At 41.1% G+C, this 26,003-nt stretch overlaps 1 protein-coding gene across 1 annotated transcript; it reads left to right on the top strand.

Annotated features, from left to right (window-relative positions):
* The first annotated feature begins 21,534 nt into the window (after positions 1-21,534).
* Positions 21,535-25,797, top strand: LOC107789394 (putative polygalacturonase At1g80170). The gene is made up of 9 exons (XM_016611188.2): positions 21,535-21,831; positions 22,438-22,566; positions 23,092-23,262; positions 23,541-23,561; positions 23,652-23,859; positions 24,198-24,279; positions 24,520-24,628; positions 24,841-24,957; positions 25,203-25,797. Exons 1-9 carry the CDS (start codon positions 21,595-21,597, stop codon positions 25,482-25,484), a joined length of 1,356 nt encoding a protein of 451 aa, XP_016466674.1. The 5' UTR covers positions 21,535-21,594; the 3' UTR covers positions 25,485-25,797.
* Positions 25,798-26,003: the final 206 nt, after the last annotated feature.

Here is a 26,003-nt window from a genome sequence, read left to right as displayed (position 1 = left end):
ATTTAGACAAACAACAGAGGTTCAGGCAAAGTGATTGAAGCACAGTTGATAGAAGTCAAGGACATAAACAGAAAACGAACAGACCCTTACAACAATCAAACGAACCAAAACAACTAAGAAAAGAAAGAAACTCACCTTAAACCGCAAAAGATCAAAACCTTAACTCGGACTCGGTCAGGCCTTTCTTAAGGCTGAACGGACTTTAAACGAAGTGTTTCTCAGATGAGAAACACTTTGATTAAAGTCCATTAGACCTTAATCTCTTCGGTTGAACCAGTGACGGAGGAACACAAAATTTCCAAAACTCAGATCTGGGATTCATGCTTCCCTGATCAGATTCGGACCAAACCAAGTATGGTTTGGTCACGAGGGGGGTATGGGGAGTGCCTGGTATGAATTTAAGGCAGATCGGTGTAGATTAGGTTCCGACTCGAATCTTCAAATGAAGATTCGAGAAGGTGGGACAGGATTCGAAGTGTGTGGTTGGTAGATTTGGGTTCAGGATGGCATGGGGGTTCTATGGTGTTCAGGTGGAGGTCACCGGCGTTCAGGCCGCCGGGTTTCTGGTGAAGGTGTGCAGGGGCGGCTAGGGTTTGAGGGGAAGGGTTTGTGGAGACGAAGGCTGGGGTTAGGATAGGGGGGCAGGGTAGGATTATGGGCTTATATAGTTAGTGGGTGGGTTGATCTCAACCGTTAGATCAATCTAGATCTACGGTTTGGATCTGACGGTCTTAAGTGGAACGGTGTCGTTTTGAGGGTAAAGGGTTTTGGGTTGGTCAGGGTGAAAACGGGTCGGGTTCCTCAGTGGGTGGTGGGGAAGTGATCTTGGCCGTTGATCAATCTGAGATCAACGGCCCAGATCACACTGGACTAAAATGGCGTCGTTTGGACGCCCTGGGTATCAGGTGGTCTGGACCGGGCAGGCCTGGGTTTTGGGCTGTTTGTTTGGGCCAATTTTGTCAAAATTGGCCCAAGTCCGGAAGGGGTCTTTTCTTTTTCTTTTCTTTCTCTTTTTTTTTATTTAAAAACAAAACTAAGCAAAAAAATCAAATTAAAAAAAATTAAATACACACTCAATACAATTATTCACACACACTAAAATATTTCAAAACAGGCAAAATCAAACAAATCAAAATCACGGACGAAGATGCCTATTTATGATTTTCTTTTTTTTAACGACCGGATTACGGTTCGAATTATGCCTGACACACACATTTTGTATTTTAAATAAATGAATAAGAAAAAATAAAAATGGGCAAAAGTCACAAATAAATCAACAAAGTGCCGCACAGAAATCCGAAAATTGTACAGCAGGGCCAATTATTATTTTTTATTTCTTTTGGAGCGATTGTCGTGCGAAACAAAAATCACGTGCTCACAGCTGCCCCTCTTTGTTCGGAAACACGAAGAGTTTTCGTGCAAAGATAAGTGAGCGTGTATGAGCGATTTTTGCCTATGGACCACTCCGTATGAAACATGTTTTTTGAAAGATCTGACCGAATCTTGCTTCAAAGATTTCCTACATATCCTGGGCTAAACAGGAATCAGGTCAATATAGTTCGAGAAGTTTTGGTAGCTGGGACTACCATGGGATTGCAATGCTTGCTGCTACTGCTATTGTTGTTGTCACTGCTGCGTCACTGACCGCCTTATTACAACCAAACGAAAATTGGAAACTGAGCTATCTACTTATATGTATGTCAACTGCTAGTTACAAGATTCCTATCTATGATTCTTTTACGACTTGATCTTGGTTCTTAGCCGATTCTGCTTGTAGACTCCGATCTGAATCTTGATGCTTGCGAGTTGCGGTGACCTGTTTAATCTCTGGGATACTGAGTGAGACGCGATCGGCAGGGTTCAGGACCTCGGCCAAATGTTGGAGTCAATTTGCCTTCCATTTACTCCGATATCTCGGGACCTTCTTTTTTCTTTTTCTTCTGGGACTCATCTCGTGGGTCATTTCGATCCATGTGGCTCGAGGTTAGACCTGCGGGAGAAAACAAACAAACGAACGAAATTTTCTGCCCCAGTTTCACTAGGAAAATTTCGTTAATTATTCGCCAGGAAGTTCGTAAAATTGATGAAGGAAGATAAAAATGTTCAGTTCAGGGTTAGAGCCCTAATACCGACTAGCTGGGGAAAGGTTCAGCTTAGGGTTTAAAACCCTAATGCTGGCTGAAAGGAAAAGTTCAGTTTAGGGTTTAAAACCCTAATGCTGACTAAAAGGAAAATTCAGTTTAGGGTTTAAAACCCTAATGCTGATTGCATGGAAAAGCTCAGTTTAGGGTTTAAAACCCTAATGCTGGCTGAAAGGAAAAAGTTCAGTTTAGGGTTTAAAACCCTAATGCTGACTAAAAGGAAAATTCAGTTTAGGGTTTAAAACCCTAATGCTGACTGCATGGAAAAGCTCAGTTTAGGGTTTAAAACCCTAATGCTGGCTGAATGGAAAAAGTTCAGTTTAGGGTTTAAAACCCTAATGCTGACTAAAAGGAAAATTCAGTTTAGAGTTTAAAACCCTAATGCTGATTGCATGGAAAAGCTCAGTTTAGGGTTTAAAACCCTAATGCTGGCCGAATGAAAAAAGTCCAGTTTAAGGTTTAAAACCCTAATGCTGGCTAAAAGGAAAATTCAGTTTAGGGTTTAAAACCCTAATGCTGATTGCATGGAAAAGCTCAGTTTAGGGTTTAAAACCCTAATGCTGGCTGAATGGAAAAAGTTCAGTTTAGGGTTTAAAACCCTAATGCTGACTAAAAGGAAAATTCAGTTTAGGGTTTAAAACCCTAATGTTGATTGCATGGAAAAGCTCAGTTTAGGGTTTAAAACCCTAATGCTGGCTGAATGGAAAAAGTTCAGTTTAGGGTTTAAAACCCTAATGCTGACTAAAAGGAAAATTTAGTTTAGGGTTTAAAACCCTAATGCTGACTGAAAGAAAAAGTTCAGTTTAGGGTTTAAAACCCTAATGCTGACTGAAAGAAAAAAGTTCAGTTTAGGGTTTAAAACCCTAATGCTGACTAAAAGGAAAATTCAGTTTAGGGTTTAAAACCCTAATACTGACTGTATGGAAAAGCGCAGTTTAGGGTTTAAAACCCTAATGCTGGCTGAATGGAAAAAGTTCAGTTTAGGGTTTAAAACCCTAATGCTGACTAAAAGGAAAATTCAGTTTAGGGTTTAAAACCCTAATGCTGATTGCATGGAAAAGCTCAGTTTAGGGTTTAAAACCCTAATGCTGGCCGAATGGAAAAAGCTCAGTTTAGGGTTTAAAACCCTAATGCTGACTAAAAGGAAAATTCAGTTTAGGGTTTAAAACCCTAATGCTGATTGCATGGAAAAGCTCAGTTTAGGGTTTAAAACCCTAATGCTGGCTGAATGGAAAAAGTTCAGTTTAGGGTTTAAAACCCTAATGCTGGCTGAAAGGAAAAAGTTCAGTTTAGGGTTTAAAACCCTAATGCTGACTAAAAGGAAAATTCAGTTTAGGGTTTAAAACCCTAATGCTGATTACATGGAAAAGCTCAGTTTAGGGTTTAAAACCCTAATGCTGGCTGAATGGAAAAAGTTCAGTTTAGGGTTTAAAACCCTAATGCTGACTAAAAGAAAAATTCAGTTTAGGGTTTAAAACCCTAATGCTGATTGCATGGAAAAGCTCAGTTTATGGTTTAAAACCCTAATGCTGGCCGAATGGAAAAAGTCTAGTTTAGGGTTTAAAACCCTAATGCTGACTAAAAGGAAAATTTAGTTTAGGGTTTAAAACCCTAATGCTGATTGCATGGAAAAGCTCAGTTTAGGGTTTAAAACCCTAATGCTGGCTGAATGGAAAAAGTTCAGTTTAGGGTTTAAAACCCTAATGCTGACTAAAAGGAAAATTCAGTTTAGGGTTTAAAACCCTAATGCTGACTGAAAGAAAAAGTTCAGTTTAGGGTTTAAAACCCTAATGCTGACTGAAAGAAAAAGTTCAGTTTAGGGTTTAAAACCCCAATGCTGACTAAAAGGAAAATTCAGTTTAGGGTTTAAAACCCTAATGCTGACTAAAAGAAAAATTCAGTTTAGAGTTTAAAACCCTAATGCTGACTGGCTGGGGATAAAGCTCGAGGATACTACACGATCTATTTTTGAGTTTTCTTGTTTTAAATAGAAGAATGAAAGGGAGTTTCGTGGAAGCTTACCTTTCGAGTGAATCCATCATTGCCGAAGTACTTCCTGTACCCGTGTACCTTCTTCTTTGGGTGACACCTGCTTCTTGCACGGTTGTCTTGGATTAGACCTGTTTCAACCTTTCAAAACAAAGAATAATTCGTTAGTTCGGAAATGACGGTCGGTTTGGTGACCTTGATCGTTCCCAATTACTTTCTTGCATCTTTATTTCTGTTGTGATGTTCCGCCATTGATTTGATTCGAATGGCGAAACCCTTCTAGAATGTTCAGGCTTGTATCTCCAGATTCTGCGATGACTTGCCTCGTAAGGCCTCTCTTTTTTTCTTTTGTCCCGTTTTGATTGAAGGTTCTCAACGGGGATTTTATTGGGGGTGTTCTGTGGGAATTTGTACAAAAGGAAGCTCTTATGGGGGGAATATTTACAAAGTGGATCCTTTGTGCGGATTCTGTACAATGGGGTATGCTGGGTTTTTGTTTCAAAACGAGTTTCCCAGGGTTTGTTGGGGTAAGCTTGTTGGGGAATATTTACAAAAGGACTTGCTGGGGATGTGCTGATGAAATTCCAACGGGGATTTTTTTCTTTTTTTTTTCATACTGGGGAGACTTTGTGGGAGATTGTATAAAAGGAGAGACTCTGTGGGAATTTGTACAGGGGGAGACTCTGTGGGGATTTGTCCGAAGGCGGACTTGCTGGGGAAGATTTCAAGATTTCTCTCTTTCCTCTTTACTCTGAAACACCATCAAACGTCATGATCCATCATGCTTGGGCAATCATACCAACGAGATGAGGCGCTTTCTTTCATGAGACGGGATTCCGTGCAAACAAACCATGCCACCTGTCCTTTCCGGTGTGTCCTGAACTCGGGGTTAAAATGCAAAAGGGATTCGAAAAGAAACAAAGAAAGGGGAAAACAAATCAGAAAAGGAATACCCTTTTCGGGACGAGAAAGACTTATCTGAGGAAGATAACGCTGGCTTTAAATGACATGACATGCTCTTTGGACTGGACGTCTGACCTTCTAAGAGCTTGCGTTTTCCTGAACCAGAACGGATCTGTGATTCCAAACTGGTGGCATTTTGCCGAAACTTTCTTGGGGTGGCGTCATTCTTTTTCGGCCAACAGCGCCCTTTGCGGGTTTTCGCTGGCTGACCTCTCTCATTTCTCTTCCTATCATCGCTTGATAGCACTCTTTGCGAGTTTTTACTAAACAAGCTCTCTCATTTTGGTTTCTCTAACTCCCGTCGCCTCGTGGTGCCCGAAGGTTTTCACCGCCGAGACTCTCTCATTTTATCTCTCTCAATTTAGAGTGTGCTGGTCTCCATTCGTGACGCTTATTGGTTCCCCACCATATTTGGTAATTGATTTGAAAGCTTGTGCTTGGTAAGGAGAGGTAGTGATACCAACTTCTCAACTGCTTGACGTGCCCCGGTTTCAATTTCAAGGTGGATGGGATTTTATTGTTGGTGTGACTGAACCTCAAGGAGAGGCTGCCTACGTATCCTTTCGGAATCAAGTCAAACGTAGTTCAGGCCTCAATCAATGTTTTGTTTTTGCTGTTTTTTTTTGTTTTTTTTTTGTTTTGTAAGTGGCTCAAAAATTGGTGGAGAGAATTGGGTAGTGTTTGGGGAATAGTGGGGAATAAAACCTTCGCCATTTTCAAACGTGTCGGGACCACTGGAGTATGATTTAGACGTAGTACCTCTTGACTGCATCTGCATTTACTGCTGTGTCGGGGTCATTTCCTTCGATATCTCCTAAATACAAAGCTCCTCTCGGCAATATCTTCCTTACGATGTATGGGCCTTTCCAATTTGGGGCAAACTTTCCTTTTGCTTCTTCATGATGCGGCAGAATACGCCTTAGTACCAGCTGACCTACTTCGAAATTCCGGGGTCGGACTTTCTTGTTGTAAGCACGGGCCATCTTTCGTTGGTATAACTGTCCGTGACAAACTGCGGCCATTCGCTTTTCATCAATCAACGTCAATTGCTCCAGTCGAGCCTTGACCCACTCGCTGTCTTCGATTTCTGCTTCGACAATGATTCGAAGCGAAGGAATCTCTACCTCTGCCGGTATTACAGCCTCGGTCCCATAAACCAAAAGATAAGGAGTCGCTCCCACCGATGTGCGTACCGTAGTTCGGTACCCCAATAATGCAAAAGGTAACTGCTCATGCCACTGTCGGGAACTTTGGATCGTTTTCCTCAAAATCTTCTTGATGTTTTTGTTTGCAGCTTCCACAGCACCATTGGCTTTCGGCCGATAAGGAGTGGAATTCCTATGCGTTATCTTGAATTGCTCACATACATCTCCCATCAAGTGACTGTTCAAGTTCGCTGCGTTATCTGTAATGATAGTCGCAGGAATACCGAAGCGACAGATAAGATTTGAGTGTACAAAATCCACCACAGCTTTCTTAGTGACCGACTTGAGAGTGACAGCTTCTACCCATTTTGTGAAGTAATCGATGGCAACCAGTATAAACCTGTATCCATTCGAAGCCTTTGGTTCGATTGGTCCAATGACGTCCATGCCCCAAGCGACAAATGGCCAAGGTGCGGACATGGGATGCAGTTCCGTGGGGGGTGCATGAATCAAATCACTGTGCACCTGACACTGATGACATTTCCGAACGAAGCTGAAGCAATCCTTTTCCATGGTCATCCAGTAATAACCTGCTCTAAGGATTTTCTTCGTTAAGACATACCCATTCATGTGAGGTCCGCACACACCTGCGTGTACTTCGTGCATGATCTTTCTCGCTTCCTCGATATCGACACATCTTAGGAGATTGAGGTCCGGGGTACTCTTATACAACACTTTGCCGCTCAGAAAGAAACCACTTGCATGTCGCCTAATGGTCCTTTTTTGATCTCCAGTAGCGTGCTCGGGGTATTCTTGTGTCTTTAGGAACCTCTTGATGTCATGGTACCAAGGCTGCATATTTGATCCTGCCTCGATTACACTGCAGTAACCGTGTCTTTCCTTGATTTGGATTTCCAAAGGATCGACATGGGCGTTGCCCGGGTAGGGTAGCATTGAAGCCAAAGTAGCAAGTGCATCTGCCAGTTCATTATGACACCTCGGAATGTACCTGAATTCTATTGATGTAAAGCGCTTGCTGAGGTCCTCCACATGTTGTCGGTACGGGATAAGTTTGACATCCCGAGTTTCCCATTCGCCTTGAGCTTACCGGATGATCAGGTCAGAATCTCCCATAATCAGTAAGTCTTCAACATCCTGATCGATTGCCATATGCATGCCCATGATGCAGGCTTCATACTCAGCTGTATTATTTGTGCAAAAGAAACGAAGTCTAGCTGTGGCGGGATAATGCTGACCAGAAGGCGAGATCAAAATTGCCCCAATCCCTACACCCTTGGCGTTCACGGCTCCGTCAAAGAACATCTTCCAAACATGAGCTTCCTCCGAGATTACTTCTACGGTGTTTACTTCTTCATCTGGAAAGTAGGTATCCAATGGCTGGTATTCCTCATCGACCGGATTTTCGGCCAAATGATCTGCTAATGCCTGGGCTTTCATTGTCGTGTGAGTGACATAAACTATGTCGAATTCCGTAAGCAAGATTTGCCATTTAGCCAATCTCCCAGTAGGCATTGGTTTCTGAAATATATACTTCAAAGGATCCAACCTGCTTATGAGGAACGTAGTGTGGGCTTGGAGATAATGTCTCAGCTTTTGAGCAACCCATGTGAGAGCGCAGCATGTCCTTTCCAGCAGAGTGTATTTGGCCTCGTAGCCGGTGAATTTCTTGCTCAAGTAGTAGATTGCTTGTTCCTTCTTTCCGGTTACATCGTGTTGCCCGAGGACGCAGCCGAAAGAGTTCTCCAAGACTGTCAGATACAAGAAAAGTGGCCTTCCCGGTTCTGGAGGGACCAAGACCGGGGGATTCGAAAGGTATTCTTTGACTTTATCAAAGGCTTCTTGACACTCAGGTGTCCATCTGATCGCCGCATCTTTCCTTAACAGCTTGAATATGGGCTCACACGTGCTTGTCAGCTGGGCAATAAACCGACTGATGTAGTTCAACCTGCCCAAAAGACTCATCACGTCTTTCTTCGTTTTTGGGGGAGGCAGATCTCTGATGGATTTTATCTTAGTTGGATCTAGCTCGATACCTCTCCTGCTTACGATGAAGCCCAGAAGTTTGCCCGACGGAACTCCGAAAGCGCATTTGGCTGGGTTTAGCTTCAAGTCATACTTCCTTAATCTCTCGAAGAATTTCCTCAAGTCTTGGATGTGATTATCCTGCGTCCTGGACTTGACTATCACATCGTCCACGTACACCTCTATTTCCTGGTGCATCATGTCATGGAAAATGGCAGTCATGGCCCTCATGTAAGTAGCCCCAGCATTCTTCAGACCAAATGGCATGACCCGGTAACAGTAGGTGCCCCAAGGCGTGGTGAAGGCAGTTTTCTCGGCGTCCTCTTCATCCATCAGTACCTGATGATACCCAGCGTAACAATCTACAAAAGACTGTATCTCGTGTTTGGCACAATTATCAACGAGGATGTGGATGTTGGGCAGCGGGAAATTATCCTTAGGACTTGCTCTGTTCAAATCTCGGTAATCTACACATACTCGAGTTTTCCCGTCCTTCTTTGGTACTGGAACCACATTCGCCAACCATGTTGTATATTGGACTACCCGAATCACTCCCGTTTTCAGTTGTTTGGTGATCTCCTCTTTAATCTTGTCGCTGATCTCAGTTTTGAACTTTCGTTGCTTTTGTTGAACTGGGGGACAGTCAGGATGAATCGGCAATTTATGAACCACTAGATCAATACCTAGCCCCGGCATGTCATCATATGACCAAGCAAACACGTCTTTAAATTCGAAAAGAAGTTGAATTATCGCCTCTCGCGTTTTCTTGTCCGTGTGAATGCTTATTTTGGTCTCCCGGATTTCTTCCGGGGTTCCCAAATTTACCGGTTCAGTGTCATTCAGATTTGGCTTAGGTTTATTCTCGAAATATTCCAACTCTCGGTTTATTTCCCTAAAAGCCTCTTCCGCATCATATTCTGGTTCTGGGTTCATTAATTCGCAGTTAAATAGCTCATTGTGATCTGGGCGTGAAGTCCGCAAGCATGTCATATTTAAAGCCGCATTATTAAGACTGAAAAGAAAGATAAAAAGGAAAAATAACAAAAAATTAGAACAAAAGGAATAATGGGAAAGCAAAAGATGATTTTTTTTAAATTTTTCTTTGGAAAGTTGGAAGACAACAATGTTTACAACTCAGGAATTCAAAACAACAATTGAAAAAGAGAAAACGTTCAAGTTATGTTCTGGAGATAACTTGTGACACAGGAAAGGTGGCAGGACAGTTCTACCCGGACTTCCGTCTAGTCGGGAATGGCGTAGCCTCCCAGTTTTGGAGTTGGGCGGTCGGCCCCATGTACAGCATCTCAGCAGTGCTCGTTCCTTCACCTGGCTGAACCATGTGAATCTCGTAGAGCATCTCCCTCATTGCCCCACATATCTCCTCGATTTCCTCAGCTGTGAAGACCTCATCATCTTCTTCAACATACCTTGGCCTGATGAAAGTCGCATATAAATCCGGCAGGGGTTGAGGTAACTTCCAACCCTCGTTTCTCCTCTTCTTTGCCCATTCTTCGTCTGCTGGAGTAGGTTTGAAACCTAGTCCAAAAGGTTTCTTGATGACTGTCAAAGTAATGGGTTCTGTTATTCCCTGAAGGGTTCGTCCAAGTCCCTTCCCTGGCCTAAATCCGTGCCGGATCATCTCTTTGGCCACCATGACCGAGGCGTTAGACAAGAAAGGCTGGGGGCAAGGTATTCCCTCTTTGTGCTGCTCTGCCAGTACAACCTCGAAAGCTTGATAGACCGTATGTTCGCCCCCTTCTCTCGGTTCAAGATACGGGATGGATGGATCCCGATAAATGGCATGTTCGTCTTCCCCATGGACCACGATCTCTTGGTCTTCGTACTCGAACTTCACCATCTGGTGAAGAGTGGAAGGCACGGCTCCTGCCGCATGGATCCAAGGTCTGCCAAGGAGAAAATTGTAGGATGTATCCATGTCGATCACCTGGAAGGTTACTTGAAATTCGACTGGTCCTATGACCAACAACAGGTCTATTTCTCCCATGGTGTCTCTCTTGATGCCGTCGAAAGCTCTTATGCAGACATTGTTGGGTCGGATTCTTCCGGTCCCAATTTCCATCCTTTGTAGCGTGGAGAGCGGGCAAATGTCAACACCTGAGCCTCCATCCAACATTACCCGCTTGACATAATAGTCTTCGCATTTAACTGTTAGATGTAAAGTCTTGTTGTGTGCCGCTCCTTCCGGGGGTAAATCATTCTTGCTGAAAGAGATTTGGTTGACGGCGAAGAATCTTTCTGCCATCCGCTCTAGTTGCTCCACCGAGGTTTCAACTGGTACATATGCTTCATTCAGGGTTTTCAGCAGGATCTTTTGATGCTCGGTTGACCTTATTAATAATGATAGCATGGATACTTGCTCAGGGTGCTTGCGCAGCTGATCTATCACTTCGTAATCCGGCATCTTCATTTGTTGGAAGAACGTTTCCGCTTCTTCAACACTCACGGGTTTCTTTGGAGGGAAGCGCCTTTGTGTGGCGTTGTTCAGTTCTTGGGTATTTGAGTACCCTCCAATGAAAGTATTTTCTGGAAGTTCTCCCGTGACCTCTTTACCTTTGTACATTACCAAAGTCTTTTGATAATTCCACGGTACTGTGGACGGGTTGGTCATTGGCTTTTGTGGCACGCGTCCGATAACCACTGGCTCATTCAGCCGAGGTGGTTGAATCGTCCCCCGGACCACATAGGCTCCTTTTGGCACGTACATAGGTTTTGTCTTTTTGATCCCGAAGTTCTGTGCCTTTTCAGCTCGACCTCGTGGTATGTAAAGAACTTCATTTTTTACAGGTACCACTTTCTTCTCTACCTTCTTTTCAGGATTGTTCTTTATAGCCTTGACCTCTTCCTCCTTTTCTGGTTTCTGGTCCATTTCGGGCCTCTTCCCCGTGTCGACAATGGCAATTATAGCTTTCAGAGCAGGATCGAACTCTTTGTCTTCACAAATCATTCCGATCAGCGGCCCATTATTGTGAGCAGGTAATGGATTGTTAGTTACGTTCGGGATTTCCTCGTCCCTTAGCACTATTTTCCCTTGCTCTATCAAATTTTCGACCACTCTTTTCAACGACCAGCAGTCATTTGTATCATGTCCCTCGGCCCCTGAATGATAGGCGCATCTGACTCAAGCTTTGTAAGAAGGCGATGTTGGGTTTTGCCTCGTTTGGGGAATTGGTTGCAAGAAACCCAACTGGACTAGCTTAGGGAACAAAGTAGAGTATTGTTCACCGATGGGCGTGAAAGTCCGCCGTCGAGGTGGCTCCTGGGGGCGGTAGTTATTCTGCGGGGGTTGTGGGTTATAGTGGTTGCGGTAAGGAGGCTGATTTCTGGGAGGTGGAGTTGGGCCTCGGTTGGCTTGTTGTGGTGGATGGTTATAAGGTTGGGCATTCATGACCATATAAGGTTGATGAGCATATGCCAAATTTGAGTGGGGGTAGTAGTGGCGTGGGGCTCTTTCCGGAAAATGGGGCCTGGGATGACGATACTCCCTTGCTTCAGAGGCTGCCATAGTCGTTTCTTCTTTCTTCTTCCCCCTTGTCGTTCCTCCAGACCCGCTTTGGACGGCCTGGGAAGTTGCCCTTATGGCTGCTTGACTCAGAATCCTACCCGTTTTCAAACCATTCTCCACCATCTCTCTAATCTTGATCGCTTCCGCGAATGGCTTACCCATGGCCGACATCATGTTTTGGAAATAGTCAGACTCTTGAGCCTGGAGAAAGGTAGTGACCATTTCCACTTCATCCATGGGAGGCTTCACTCTCGACGCCTGTTCACGCCACTTAATAGCATACTCTCTAAAGCTTTCCGAAGGCTTCTTCTTCAAATTCGACAGAGAGTTTCGGTCTGGCGCAATATCGATGTTATACTGGAATTGTTTTACAAAATCTCTGGCGAGATCATCCCATATATGCCATCGGGACATTTCCTGATCCATATACCATTCCGAAGCTATCCCTACTAGGCTTTCCCCAAAATATGCCATTAGCAGTTCTTCTTTTCCGCCGGCTCCCGCAATTGGTTGCAGTATTTCTTAAGATGCGCAATGGGGTCACCGTGCCCATCGTATTTCTCGAACTTAGGGGTCTTGAAACCCGTTGGCAGGTGCACGTGAGGGAACATGCACAGGTCGGCGTAAGAGACGCTCTTTTGTCCGCTCAATCCTTGCATATTCTTCAGACTTTGTTCAAGGCTTCTCATCCTTTTGGCAATCTCATTTTGTTCTACAAATCTGGGGTTCTGATCCTGCCCTGGTGCGAGCTCGCACTGAGGTGGTAGAGGATTAGTAATGGTAGCGAGCCTAGTTGGTTCCATTGAGAGCGATGGTGCTTGGAATGTAAAAGAGGATGAGTCAAAGCTCGGCTTGTACGTGGTAGGCTGTGCCGTAACCGGGCAAGGCGATGCAGTAAAGATGTTCATGCTTGCATCAGTGGATGACATTCGGGGATGAGGCTCAGAAGGCGATCCAGCAGAGAAAGCTGAGGTGGCTGGGTACCTGAATGGGGTAGCAGGATAATTTATGGGGACATTAGAAGTCCCACTTGACCTGGAGAATAATTCAGGGAATCCGGGGACGACACTTGGCGGCTCTTTCCCATTATTCCAGTCGTCCAGCATTTCCAACATGCGGAGCCGTAGGATTCTATTTTCCTCCGCAGTTGCGGATTCAGGTGTGAGGACGGCTGAGATTGAGCTCTCCTCAGAAATAGGGATCGTTTGTAATGGGATTTCTGAAGACATTTCCACACTTCCTTTTGACCTGGTGAAGTAAGTGTGAGTGCTGCTTCTGGCCCTAACAACAGGTAGTTGAACACTTCTCCTTGACCTCGTGAAATATGAGTGTGAGGCCAGACTTTCACCAAACCAACCGTCTTTTCAAAAAACCCTGGGGATGCTCAATGACAAACGCACGGTTAATTTGTAGCAAATAACAGATAGTTAATCTCACGTTGGGCATGATGCACCTATACAGTTAAGTGGATTACTATATGTTTGCTATGAGAGCATGCGTCATTCCGGCGTTTTTTATTAGTTTTTTTTCTTTTTCTCTTTTGTTTTTCTCTTATGTTTTTTCTATTTTGCAGTAAAAGAAATGCGACCGGATCCGATGAGGATTGCCTACGTATCACGATGCCTACGTGAATCAGATCATTACGTAGTTCGAAATACATAAATGAGCGTAAAAGAAACAAACTCTTTATTGTTGAAGTAGTCTATTACAAACTACATTCTGCAAAAGAAAAAGCAAACTTTGAAAATAAACCTAGACTCAAAAATAGACTAAAAATCACCCTGATGGAAAAACAGGCAGAAGATGCTAAGATACAGGCTTGAATTATGAGTGCATTATGGTTTTGAAAATTGGTGTCCGCGGGGCATCGTTCGGCCTTGCCGCGGCCCTAGGTGTGAGATCCCTCTCAAGTTGCTCCAGCTCATGCATAGTCTGCTTGACATAACCCATTACTGCCGAGAGGACGGTAACGCTGGACATGTTCTCACATCGTAGGCATCGTCTGGTGATGGCATGGGCAATGGCCTTGACCCTATCTCTGGCTTGCTTCTTCTCTACGAGCAGGCGTTTTATCTGATCGCTGCATATCTTGAAGACTTGAGTATCTTGTACATGCTGATGCTTCAGTCGCCGTATTTCCAACTTCATCTGGGCTATTGAGTCGTGCCAGTATCTGCTCTCAATTTGGAAATCCTTGGCCTGATTAACTACTTTGATCTCAAGTGCAGCCATCTCTCTCTTTATCTTAGCAACGGTTTTCTCGTGGTCGCCTTCCAATTGGTTCAGGTATCTGCGATGCTTATCTGCCCTCGTATCCCACTGCGCTTTGAGCTCTGCTATGATGTTTTCAGACTTCTCCAAACCATCTTGCCATTCTCTGATCTCGCTTTTTAGCCTTTTTATCAGGTGCTCGTCTAATCGACGCCTTGGTTGTTTATCTGCATCCAACCTTATCTGTTTGATCTGGGCTCTGAGCCTTTCATTTTCTTGAATTAACCTGTTCCGCTCTCCCAGATCGGTGGCAATTTGCACGTTGTGCTCGTATTTCATGCCTTCTACTTGTTGCTTTAACCTGCTGATTTCGGCACAATAGCCTCTTTCCTTTGCTAACCAATCCCAATGCCTTTGCGATGACTCGGTGAAATTCCGGATGTGGGGTCTCTTAGCTGGCCTTTCATGCTCGAGTTCCCTTCTATACCATGCAAGGTAACCTGGCGTCGTTTCCCCTTTGGCTCGATCCCGCACGCAAGTATCTGATTTCAAATGTTGACTCTCATTCCAGATTTGGCAAATCTTTGCTTCTGGGAACTGTCCGTTAGGACTTATCTCAACTGCTTGAGCGCTAAGATCTTCCTCATGAGGTACTGTCTGGCATCTTCCGAACTATCTCAAAACTTGGCCGGGTGCGTAAGGTTGAATGCTCTTAAGCCCCATCAGCAAGAAATGAGTTTTGGCTGCCGACATATATAAGATCTCATCGACGGGCAACCATCCTAGCGTCCATTGTATTTGGCTGGCAGTAAGAGCTTGAAAGAACGAGGTCCATGCCAGGACTCCTTTGGGCAAAATGATCTCTTTGGTTCTCGTGTAAGATTCTTCTATGCGGGTCTTTTCCGGGGAACCATGGCTTAAAATCTCGGAATGATGGTAGAGGTGCTCGGTCATCCATATCTGTAGGAGCAAGTTACAACCTTCGAAGAAACTTTCCCCAGCTTTACAAACTGTAAGAGCCCGAAAGATGTCAGATACCACCATTGGCGCGAGAGTACTGTCACTTTGCGTGAGTAAAGTGCTGACGACCCCAGATATCTTCAAATCGATGTTTCCATCTTTCCTTGGAAATACCAGGAGGCCCAGGAACATTATCATGAACGCTACCTGTCTGTGCTCGTCCCACTTCTGACGAACTCCTTTGCTGCACAGTTTGTTGATTGGATTATTGAATCCCCCCTCATGACCGTACCTATCATATATGAAGCATGGAGTACAAAATCCGGCTGCTAGATCCGGGTTGTGGACTGTTCTAGGTATCTTCAATGAATCTAGGAACCGATGTACCGTGACGACTCTTGGGGCAACCAAGTATTTCTGTCTTAACGGAAGTTCAGCATTCCCGATGTACCCAGCCATTTCTTCCAAAGTCGGGGTGAGTTCAAAATCAGAGAAATGGAAAACGTTGTGCGCCGGGTCCCAATAGGTGATCAAAGCCCTTATGATATCTCCCCGAGGTTGGATTTCCAACAGACCCACAAGACCTTTCAGATATTTCTTAACCTCATTTTGTCCTTCAACACCTAGATCATTCCACCATAGCCGTAACTTGACAGGGATTTTGGTCATTATTGAAAAATATTCATTTTGCATCGTGCTCATCCTGCACATTTATTAAGGTGATTTTAACAAAAATGACTGACTCAAAAATATTTTTACAGAGGGGATCAAGTTTTGAACACGGCCTTTAAACACTTCGGGGACGAAGATTTTAAGGCTGTGTGGGTCTAAAAATGCTAAACAAGACCCAAAGGTGGCTGTTTATGCAAAGTCAGCCTTCCGGCGTCCCTTTCGGGAACATTCGGCTATTTATGACAAAACAACGTCACCTGACTTATTTATGACTCTTTAAAAATTTGAAACGCATTTTTTTTTTATTTTGGCTATTTTAGCAAAATGGGGTTGAACCCGACGAGGGTTGCCTACGTATCTCACATCCGGTGAGAATCAAACCGGCGTAGTTCGGGCTATCGTGAATAGAGAAAACCAAATAAACCTAAAAATCAAGAATACGTATTTTTATTATTTTTTTTGAAAAGAGATAAAGATTAAAGAAAATATTTATTACTAATTATTTTTTGGGAAATATTTGGACTATTAGTCTGAATTTATAAAAGGGGTACTACAAAAGAAACAACATTTTTTTGAATTATGAATTTCCGTTTTTTTTTTTTACTTTTAAATAAATACCCTTTTTTCTTTTTGATTTTGGAAATGATAAAAAAGAAAATTTGTATTTTTTTTTTAATTCAAACTAAGAAGACAAATTTTGTTTTTATTCTTTTTTTTTTAGAGAAATTCCGGCGAGGTTTTGACACTACTTGGACATTGGTTTTATTTTTCCAAAATAAGTAATTATCTCCCTACGCTGCTATTTTCCCTCTCCTTTTTTAGAAACCGGTCAGCATGAGGAACCGAAGCAAATAAATGCGCAAAACAAATAGGATGCAGCAGGGTGGTCTTTTCATTTAGGTTGCCTGTCCTAGACGGACCCAACCCCTGTGTTGAGTCTCCTAAGTCAAATGCAACATGATGCAGATAAGCGTTCCTACTAGGGATCCGGCATGAAGTCAAGTTATTCTAGGTTCGTAACCTGGGCATTTGTTCTAGACTGTGTACCCGAGCGGACAACTCGAGTCGAGGAGGGGGCTACGTACCGGGGACCCGCGATGTTTGCCGAGCCCAAATTTGTTTGATTACCTGATTGATTGTTTATGAGGTGAGAGTTACCTCATGCTTCGTCTTCATCGAGTGGATACACTTATTAATTTTGGTAAGTGAGATTGCAAGCAAACTAACAACATATATTGAGTTATGTTTAACGACCTCCAAGTCCTATTTTTAAACTCTAACCTATTTGAAATTGATAACGAAATCGGCTGTTTATTAGGAAAATTACTACTAATTGAACTCAAAATGACTATTTGTTTCTCTCAACAATCATCACATTATTTTGAAACAAGGAATCTATACCGAGACCCGATATCGAACCTATATTGGAACAAATAATCTGACAGGAGAGCTGGCATTCATAGCCAAACTCTTAATGTGACTTCATGAGAGTTTGTTTGGGATACATTTATCCCAGACCTAGTACCACAGATTTGTCAATTCAGTGGTCTAGACAAAAATACATACAAGTGCTTGACATGACTCTATGTTATACAGTCATAACTAAACCAAATAGAGTGTTATACTGAACTGAATGTATACTAAATCAAACATGCTGTCTATGTCATACTGTCATTACTATTGAACAATGCTATCTAACAGTTCATCTCAAACAGAATGTATGCCAGTTTATACAAAATATTTGCAGTTTGCAGTAAAAATATGAGCCCAACTAACATTCGACCTATTTTTTAACACCAATGTTATAACATAAACAGCTGTTCGTTTCTTTTATTTCTGCTTTAACTTCAAACTTTCAACAATACAAGGTTTCAGAGGTTGTGTACCTGGAAATATTTGATAATTGAAGAAAAAGGGAGTCAGCAGAATACAATGACAACAAAACAGCAATCACAGCACTATCAGTAGCAGCAGGGCAGAATAGCAGCAGGCAAAGCAATACAGCAAGAACAGGCTCGAGTGCAGAAATACAACTATGGCCAATAAGAAGCAATAACCAAATGACAGCAACACCCAGTGGAGTAGAATCAGAACTCCAGACAGACCAAACCAGTAGTAAACCAATGAAAACACTCGACTAATAGACACAACTGGAACTTCAAAGAATCAGAATTGATTTGAACAAGTTGAACAACTGAAACCCAAATAATAATAGGAGGAAACAGTTTCTGATTGTTGATTGTACACCTTCTATCTCTTAACATCTCTCTATCTGTGTTTTCCTAAAACCAGCTCTATCTTTTCCCTTCTATCCTCACAGTGTATGTCCTCTCCTTAATACCAGGTGGTATCCTTTTCTCTTTTTGCTCTCTTCTCTTCTCTGTGTGTGTGTTTTTCTTTTTCAGCTCTCCAGGTCCAGTGTGTATCCTCCTCTCCTTCTGTATGTCTATCTCCTCCTTATATCTCTCAATGTGCCCCCTTTATAAGCCTAAAAACTACTCCTTTTAACAGCCTCTTTTTAATATCACAGTACCCCTCCCATGTGCCCTTCCATTTTCAGTTCCACTTTAGCTAATTAAGTATTAAACCCATCAATATTCCCTGGCAGACTTATCTTTCCTATTTTATTAACTAAAAACAAACATGGGCAGTAGAATATATCTGACAGCATATGCTGTCAAATTATTTAAAACTTAACAAAGACCTTTATGCAGGCCACAGGTTGTGCACAAAGCACATGAGGTGCACCAATGCACATGCTGTGCAAGAGTGCACATGCCCTCCAATGCAGCATTTAAACCAAACATCCCTTTTACATTACTGATCCAAATCAACAGCTATAAGTAAACAAAACTGGTTCTTAAATGACTCAACAAATGCTTAGCAGAAGTAAGTCGATTTGTTATTGTTCGGACAGTTGAAAACTAATTGACGACACATGTCGACTCGACTATATTAGCATTAACATACACAATCGTAGCCAAAAATCAGACATTTAAACAGTATCGATCATGGTTCGAATTATACTGACTAAACAGAAATGCACTCGAGGAGTCAACTAGTCAATCCAAACTCGAAAATCAGCTACTTGCACAAACAAATACATAATGCCTTATCAGAATAGGAGGGGGAATTTAGACAAACAACAGAGGTTCAGGCAAAGTGATTGAAGCACAGTTGATAGAAGTCAAGGACATAAACAGAAAACGAACAGACCCTTACAACAAACCAAGTATGGTTTGGTCACGAGGGGGGTATGGGGAGTGCCTAGTATGAATTTAAGGCAGATCGGTGTAGATTAGGTTCCGACTCGAATCTTCAAATGAAGATTCGAGAAGGTGGGACAAGATTCGAAGTGTGTGGTTGGTAGATTTGGGTTCAGGATGGCATGGGGGTTCTATGGTGTTCAGGTGGAGGTCACCGGCGTTCAGGCCGCCGGGTTTCTGGTGAAGGTGTGCAGGGGCGGCTAGGGTTTGAGGGGAAGGGTTCGTGGAGACGAAGGCTGGGGTTCGGATAGGGGGGGGCAGGGTAAAGGTTCTGGGCTTATATAGTTAGTGGGTGGGTTGATCTCAACCGTTAGATCAATCTAGATCTACGGTTTGGATCTGATGGTCTTAAGTGGAACGGTGTCGTTTTGAGGGTAAAGGGTTTTGGGTTGGTCCGGGTGAAAACGGGTCGGGTTCCTCAGTGGGTTGTGGGGAAGTGATCTTGGCCGTTGATCAATCTGAGATCAACGGCCCAGATCACACTGGACTAAAACGGCGTCGTTTGGACGCCCTGGGTATCAGGTGGTCTGGACCGGGCAGGCCTGGGTTTTGGGCTGTTTGTTTGGGCCAATTTTGTCAAAATTGGCCCAAGTCCGGAAGGGGTCTTTTCTTTTTCTTTTCTTTCTCTTTTTTTTTTATTTAAAAACAAAACTAAGCAAAAAATCAAATTAAAAAAAATTAAATACACACTCAATACAATTATTCACACACACTAAAATATTTCAAAACAGGTAAAATCAAACAAATCAAAATCACGGACGAAGATGCCTATTTATGATTTTCTTTTTTTTAACGACCGGATTACGGTTCGAATTATGCCTGACACACACATTTTGTATTTTAAATAAATGAATAAGAAAAAATAAAAATGGGCAAAAGTCACAAATAAATCAACAAAGTGCCGCACAGAAATCCGAAAATTGTACAGCAGGGCCAATTATTATTTTTTATTTCTTTTGGAGCGATTGTCGTGCGAAACAAAAATCACGTGCTCACAATAAACATATTTTGAATTTAATCCGGAATTAATTATTCATTATCCCTTATACCAAACGAGCCCTTTAGAAAGTAAAAATCAAGAATTGGCTCGCGGTGCTGACTGTGAGTTAACTTTTGTTGGCTTTATAAAAAAATAAAAAAAATAAAAAAGTGTGGACTAGGCAGAAACTTTCATTAATAACATGTTGTAACGGAATATATAAATTTGCATGAAAATACACCGACTAAATGAAAAGAGAAAGCGACACAAAACACTCGATCTATCTTTCTCTTCACGTTTAAGTTTGTGCCAATTCTTGCTTCTTCTGTTTCATTATGGAGTTTGTTCAATTGTTCCAGCTTTAGACTTATGTACTCTCACATTCTTATATATATATATGATTGAACTTATACACACTAATAGTATAAAGAATTTTATATTACATTGCCAGTGCAAATATTACATATTATAGCAAATAATACGACTTATATATTTCAGTTACTAGAAATTCCATCATTAATGGATTGTTACATGCAGTTATCTTCTAGTTACTTGATATGATAAATATGCATTTTCACATTATCAATGTATACAAGTTAAACTCTGGACAAATATACCCTGAAACAAGCGGTGTCACGTGTTACCGCTTCAAAATATTTTACTTAATATGTATATATAGATAACAAGCACGACAAATATATTGAGTATAAATATAAAAAAAATTACACTACTTATTATTATAATGATTTATTCATTTGTTCATTTTAAATAGGGAGAAATATAAAAATAGCCAGATTTACAACTGGTCATTCAAAAATAGCTCAGTTTCAAAAGTAATCGAAATTTAGCCACTTTTCATGTAAAGATAAATCTGAGCGAAAACACTGTTCAAAACCCGGAAAATACGCCCGTATATTATACTGGTATGCTGGAACTCCAGCGTATTATATGGGAGTTCCAGGATAACTATGCTCGAACTCCCGCATAATATGTTGGAGTTCTAGCATAAGTACACTAGAACTCCAGCATAATATACTGGAGTTCCAGCAAGTATAAATGTCCAGTATAATGTACTGGAGTTTGGAACATCGGTGCTCCAGTCTCCCGTATATTATACAGGAGTCAGCAAAGTATACCGGTCCAACATAATATGCTGGAGTTCGTACACAGATGCACCGAACTCCCGTATATTATGCGGGACCGGTCTCTGTTGCAGCAAAATAGTAGCTATTTTTCATTGACTTCGTAAACGGTGGCTATTTTTGAATGACCAGTCCGAAAAATGGCTATACCGTTCTATTTTTTAAATATTAATACATACGTAGGCCCTAGTTACTCATGTATATAAGAGTACTTTTCGAAAGTCGACTCATTTGAACCATGAACAAGTTCTTGAAATTCCATAAAAAATAGAAATTATGGAAAGCACTTTGACTAATGAACAATGAACAACGAAGTGGATCATGTCTGAGAAGTAAAGCAAACATCTCTAAATAATGTTTAATCTTACACTTAAAGTACGGATATGTAAAAAAAATTGCAACAACTTTTATCTACTTTCAAGCCAAGCTATGTAATCCCACTAAATCATCCAATTTTCACCACTAAATACACTACATATAAATATTAATACTATGGTTTTCACTTGATTTATCCAAAATCATATATAGGCCAACAAAAAACAAACACTAAATCATATATCATGGCTAAGACAAAGATACTCTTCATTTTATTTCTTGTTTTGTTAGTTGAGTCTCTTGGAAATGCACTTGAGAAGAATCTTGAAGAAGAAATTTTTTCAGAGTTTGAAGATTTTGATGACATTAATGAAGATGAAGAAGAAGTATTTGAACTACAGAAAAATGGAAGGGGGAATAAAGTTCTTGTCAATGTTGATAGTTTTGGTGCAGTTGGTGATGGAACTTCTGATGACACCAAGGTAAAGATTATGCTTTTAGTTTTTCGTAAACGATTTAGCTTATATGTACTGACAGTACGATGATAACAACAACAACAAACCCAGCGAATTCTCACAAGTGGGGTCTGGGGAGGGTAGTGTGTACGCAGACTTTGCCCTTGTGTTGGGAGAGCAGAGAGGCTGTTTACGATCTTATATGTACTAACATTGTAGATTTTTTATTTTAACATGTTATGTATAGGGAGGTAGCGTGCATTGTTTTTAAGGTTACTTATCTCACTCTTTATGGACGATTATCCATAGTTAAAGTTACATTCTTCCACTTTCTAAGTGGGCGTTTGGACATAAGAATTGTAAAATTCCAAAATAGAGGGAAATTTTTTTTCAAGTGAAAATGGTATTTGAGTTCAGAGTTGTGTTTGGACATGAATATAATTTTGGGTTGTTTTTGAAGTTCTGTCAGTGATTTGAGTGAAAATTTTAAAAAACACCTTTTTGGATTTTTTAAATTTTCGAAAATTTCCAAAATGCATCTTCAACCGGAAATTGAAAATTTTATGAGCAAAAGTTGATTTCGGGAAAAAATAAAATTTTTCTAATGGCCTCTAAAATTGCTGTAAATTTCAGGCATTTGTAGATGCATGGAACCAAGCTTGTTCGAAACGAAGATCAGTCTTCTTGGTCCCTTCAGGACGCACTTATCTAGTGAATGCAACCAGATTCAACGGGCCTTGTGCCAACAGATTAATCATCCAGGTGATTACTTAAATCCTGTGGTTAATTTTCATATAATGTTGCTGAATTTTATCCATTATAATTATAAAGTTATAAAACTATTTCGATCACAGTAAAGTAACCCAACTATGTGTGAATTGCTTAAAAGTAGAAACGATCGAAAGGACAAAGAGGGTGTTTGGCTAAGCTTATAAGCTGGTCAAACTGGCTTATAAGCATTTTTTGGCTTATATACGCGTTTGGTAAAATTAAAAGTGCTTATAAGCCAAAAATAAGCCAAAAGTCATAAGTTGGTCTCCCCCAACTTATCAAATTTCAGCTTATAAGCACTTTAAGTTTGACCAAAATATTTACTATTCTATCCAAACAAAACTCTTCATATACCCAGTTCTTCAGTTGCATATTATTAATTTCAACACTTTTATCCAAACACATAACTGTTTATTTTTTAAATCAGTTTCAGCACCTAATGCTTATCAGTTACTCTAAATCAGCTAAGCCAAATGGGCTCAAATTTATGGTTTGAAAATGTTTTTTCTATACCAGGTCGATGGAACCATAATGGCACCAAGCGATCCTGAGGACTGGGATCCAAAGAGTCCAAAAGCTTGGCTTGTGTTCAACAATTTGACAGGAACTACATTCCAAGGGCATGGAGTAATTGATGGATCAGGCAGCAAATGGTGGGCAGCATCATGCAAGAAGAACAAGACCAATGTAACATACACAAAAAGCTATATATCACACTTTTTTCGTTTAACTTTTTGTCAGACAGAGACGGATCTAGTGCGGTTCTGGTGGTTCAACTGAACTCAATGATTTCTGCTCGACTATGTATACATATGCAAAAAAAAGAGTGTATATATGTTGAGATCACACTCATTTTGAACCAACTAACTGCTAATCCTAGATTCGCGCCTCTGTTGACGGACAACTATTTTTGGGTGATGTTCTAACTATTTCTTTTCTTTGGTTTTTTTGTGTGTTGATAACAGCCTTGTAAAGCAGCACCAAGGGTAAGGACTTAATTCTTGTAGTCTTGACTCTTTGTTTTATTACTCTTATCTTCTTAGCTTGATAAACTGACGAGAAACTTCGAATTGCAGGCATTAACTATAGACTCAAGCTCAGGAATAAGGGTGAAGGGCCTTACATTCCAAAATAGCCAACAGATGCATTTTGTCATTTCTCGATCGGATTCTGTACGTGTAAATGGCATTATGATTTCTTCTCCTGGAGATAGTCCTAATACCGATGGAATCCATATAAGTGAATCAACAAATGTTGTACTCCAGGACTGCAAAATCGGGACAGGTTTCCACACTATCCCTCTATATGTCATGTTATCTACTTTCCGTTCTCCTTATTTCTCTGACAACAACAACAACAACATACCCAGTATAATCCCACAAGTGGGGTCTGGGGAGGATAGTGTGTACGCAGACCTTACTCCTACCTCGTGGAGGTAGTGAGACTCGTCAATTCACAAAAATATTGCAACATCATTAGTTTCACAATTTAAAAGACCGATCTGCTTGCACGATATAATGTATATGCAAAACTATGGAATGTGCCTTTTTCAGCAAATTTCATACATAATGTGTGTTTTGTGGTCAAAGAATGAATATGGTTAACTTGTTTTTGATATGTAGGCGATGACTGCATATCAATCGTCAATGCTAGTTCCAATATCAGGATGAAGACAATCCACTGTGGTCCTGGCCATGGAATCAGGTAATTTATTCCACATAAGTTGAATCAGTGCTGAACTAGTATGTAAGAATTAGCTGAAGTATTGTTCTAACTTATTGTGAGAATTCCTCATAAAATGACTAGTTTTAAGCTGGTAGTTAACCTACCGAAACACTCCTCCTTTATCCAGGCTTGGGGTCGAGGCGTAGTTGTTGTTCTTGTTGTATCATTCTAACCTATGTTCCCTCAATTGATTCTGTTACATGATTGATCTTTGCCCAGCATTGGGAGCCTTGGTAAGGACGACTCTGTCGGCATAGTGACAAGGGTAGTACTGGATACTGCATTCCTCAAAGGTACCACAAACGGCCTCAGGATCAAGACATGGCAGGTACAAGTTCTTGTTATAACCTTAGTTAAAGGGCAGCCCGGTGTACGAAACTCCCGCTATGTGCTGGGTTCGGGGAAAGACCGGACCACGAGGGTCTATTGTACGCGCGCAGCCTTACCTTGCATTTCTGCAAGAGGCTGTTTCCTTTTCCTTGTTCATAATTGAATTTAGTTTCTATAGGGAGACTGATGTGAAGTCCTTAATTTTCATAGGGAGGATCAGGTTATGTTCGCACAGTGCGCTTCCAAAATGTAAGGATGGAAGATGTTTCAAATCCAATCATCATCGATCAATTCTATTGCGACTCACAAAAACCTTGCCATAATCAGGTACAACATAGGCATAGTTCTTAAGTTAACTTTTGTGTGCTTCGGCAGAGGCGGAGTCAGGATTTGAATCTTGTGGGTACGGGGATTCTAGTTCTTTTATGTTACTAGGTTTCAACTTAACAATTTATACATATTTAGTGATTTTTTAAATACAAATACATAGTTTGGACCAAAGTTACTGGATTTGGCTGAACGTACAAGTCCTACGCGAAGTATGACACAGTGTGTTTAATTTGACATTGTAGACATCTGCAGTTGAGATAAGTGAAGTAATGTATCGCAACGTTAGTGGAACGTCAAAAAGCCAAAAGGCGATGAAATTCGCGTGTAGTGACACCGTCCCCTGCAGCCACATTACCCTGGACAATGTCAACTTAGAGGGTAGAGATGGCACAGCTGAAGTATACTGCAACTCTGCAACAGGCATTATAGCCGGTTATGTTCATCCAGAAGCAGAGTGTCTCAACTCATCTGATAAGAAAATTGAGCAGAAAATTGAAGAATACAATGTTCACACTGAGCTATGATTTGGCTTCCTTTTATCTACAATTCAACACTATTATTGAAGCAGATATTTTGATTACAAAGCATATAGTATAGTAATATATAGTATAGTAAGTATTCATTGAAATATTCATTTGTGTAATCTCAGATTCTGAGATATCTAGCTAAGATACAAGCTAACTAAATCATTTTACAAGGGATGCCTTTGAAATGTATCTATATAAATTTACACTTGATTTATCTTTCCTAGAGAAACTTTATGTATTATTTCCACTTATTGTAATTATGTTTTATATCCAAATATATTGAATGAGAAGTTTTATAATGGTCATTTGTTGTTTATTTTCTTTTTATGTGTAGTCAAATCTCAGTTTTTATGCAATTTAAATTACTTGTTATTTTTAACTAGTTTCATTCAACAATACTCTCTGCTATCCAATTAGTCTCAATAATTAAATCTAATCTAACTTCGTTGCTTCCTTTAACATTAGGTATTTTACATGTACTTTATTACAGTATCTCATTAAAACCAAAAAGAAAAA

This window comes from Nicotiana tabacum, chromosome 7 (genome assembly GCF_000715075.1).
Source record: "Nicotiana tabacum cultivar K326 chromosome 7, ASM71507v2, whole genome shotgun sequence".
Lineage (NCBI taxonomy): Eukaryota > Viridiplantae > Streptophyta > Magnoliopsida > Solanales > Solanaceae > Nicotiana > Nicotiana tabacum.
This window is presented reverse-complemented; position numbering and strand designations above follow the sequence as displayed.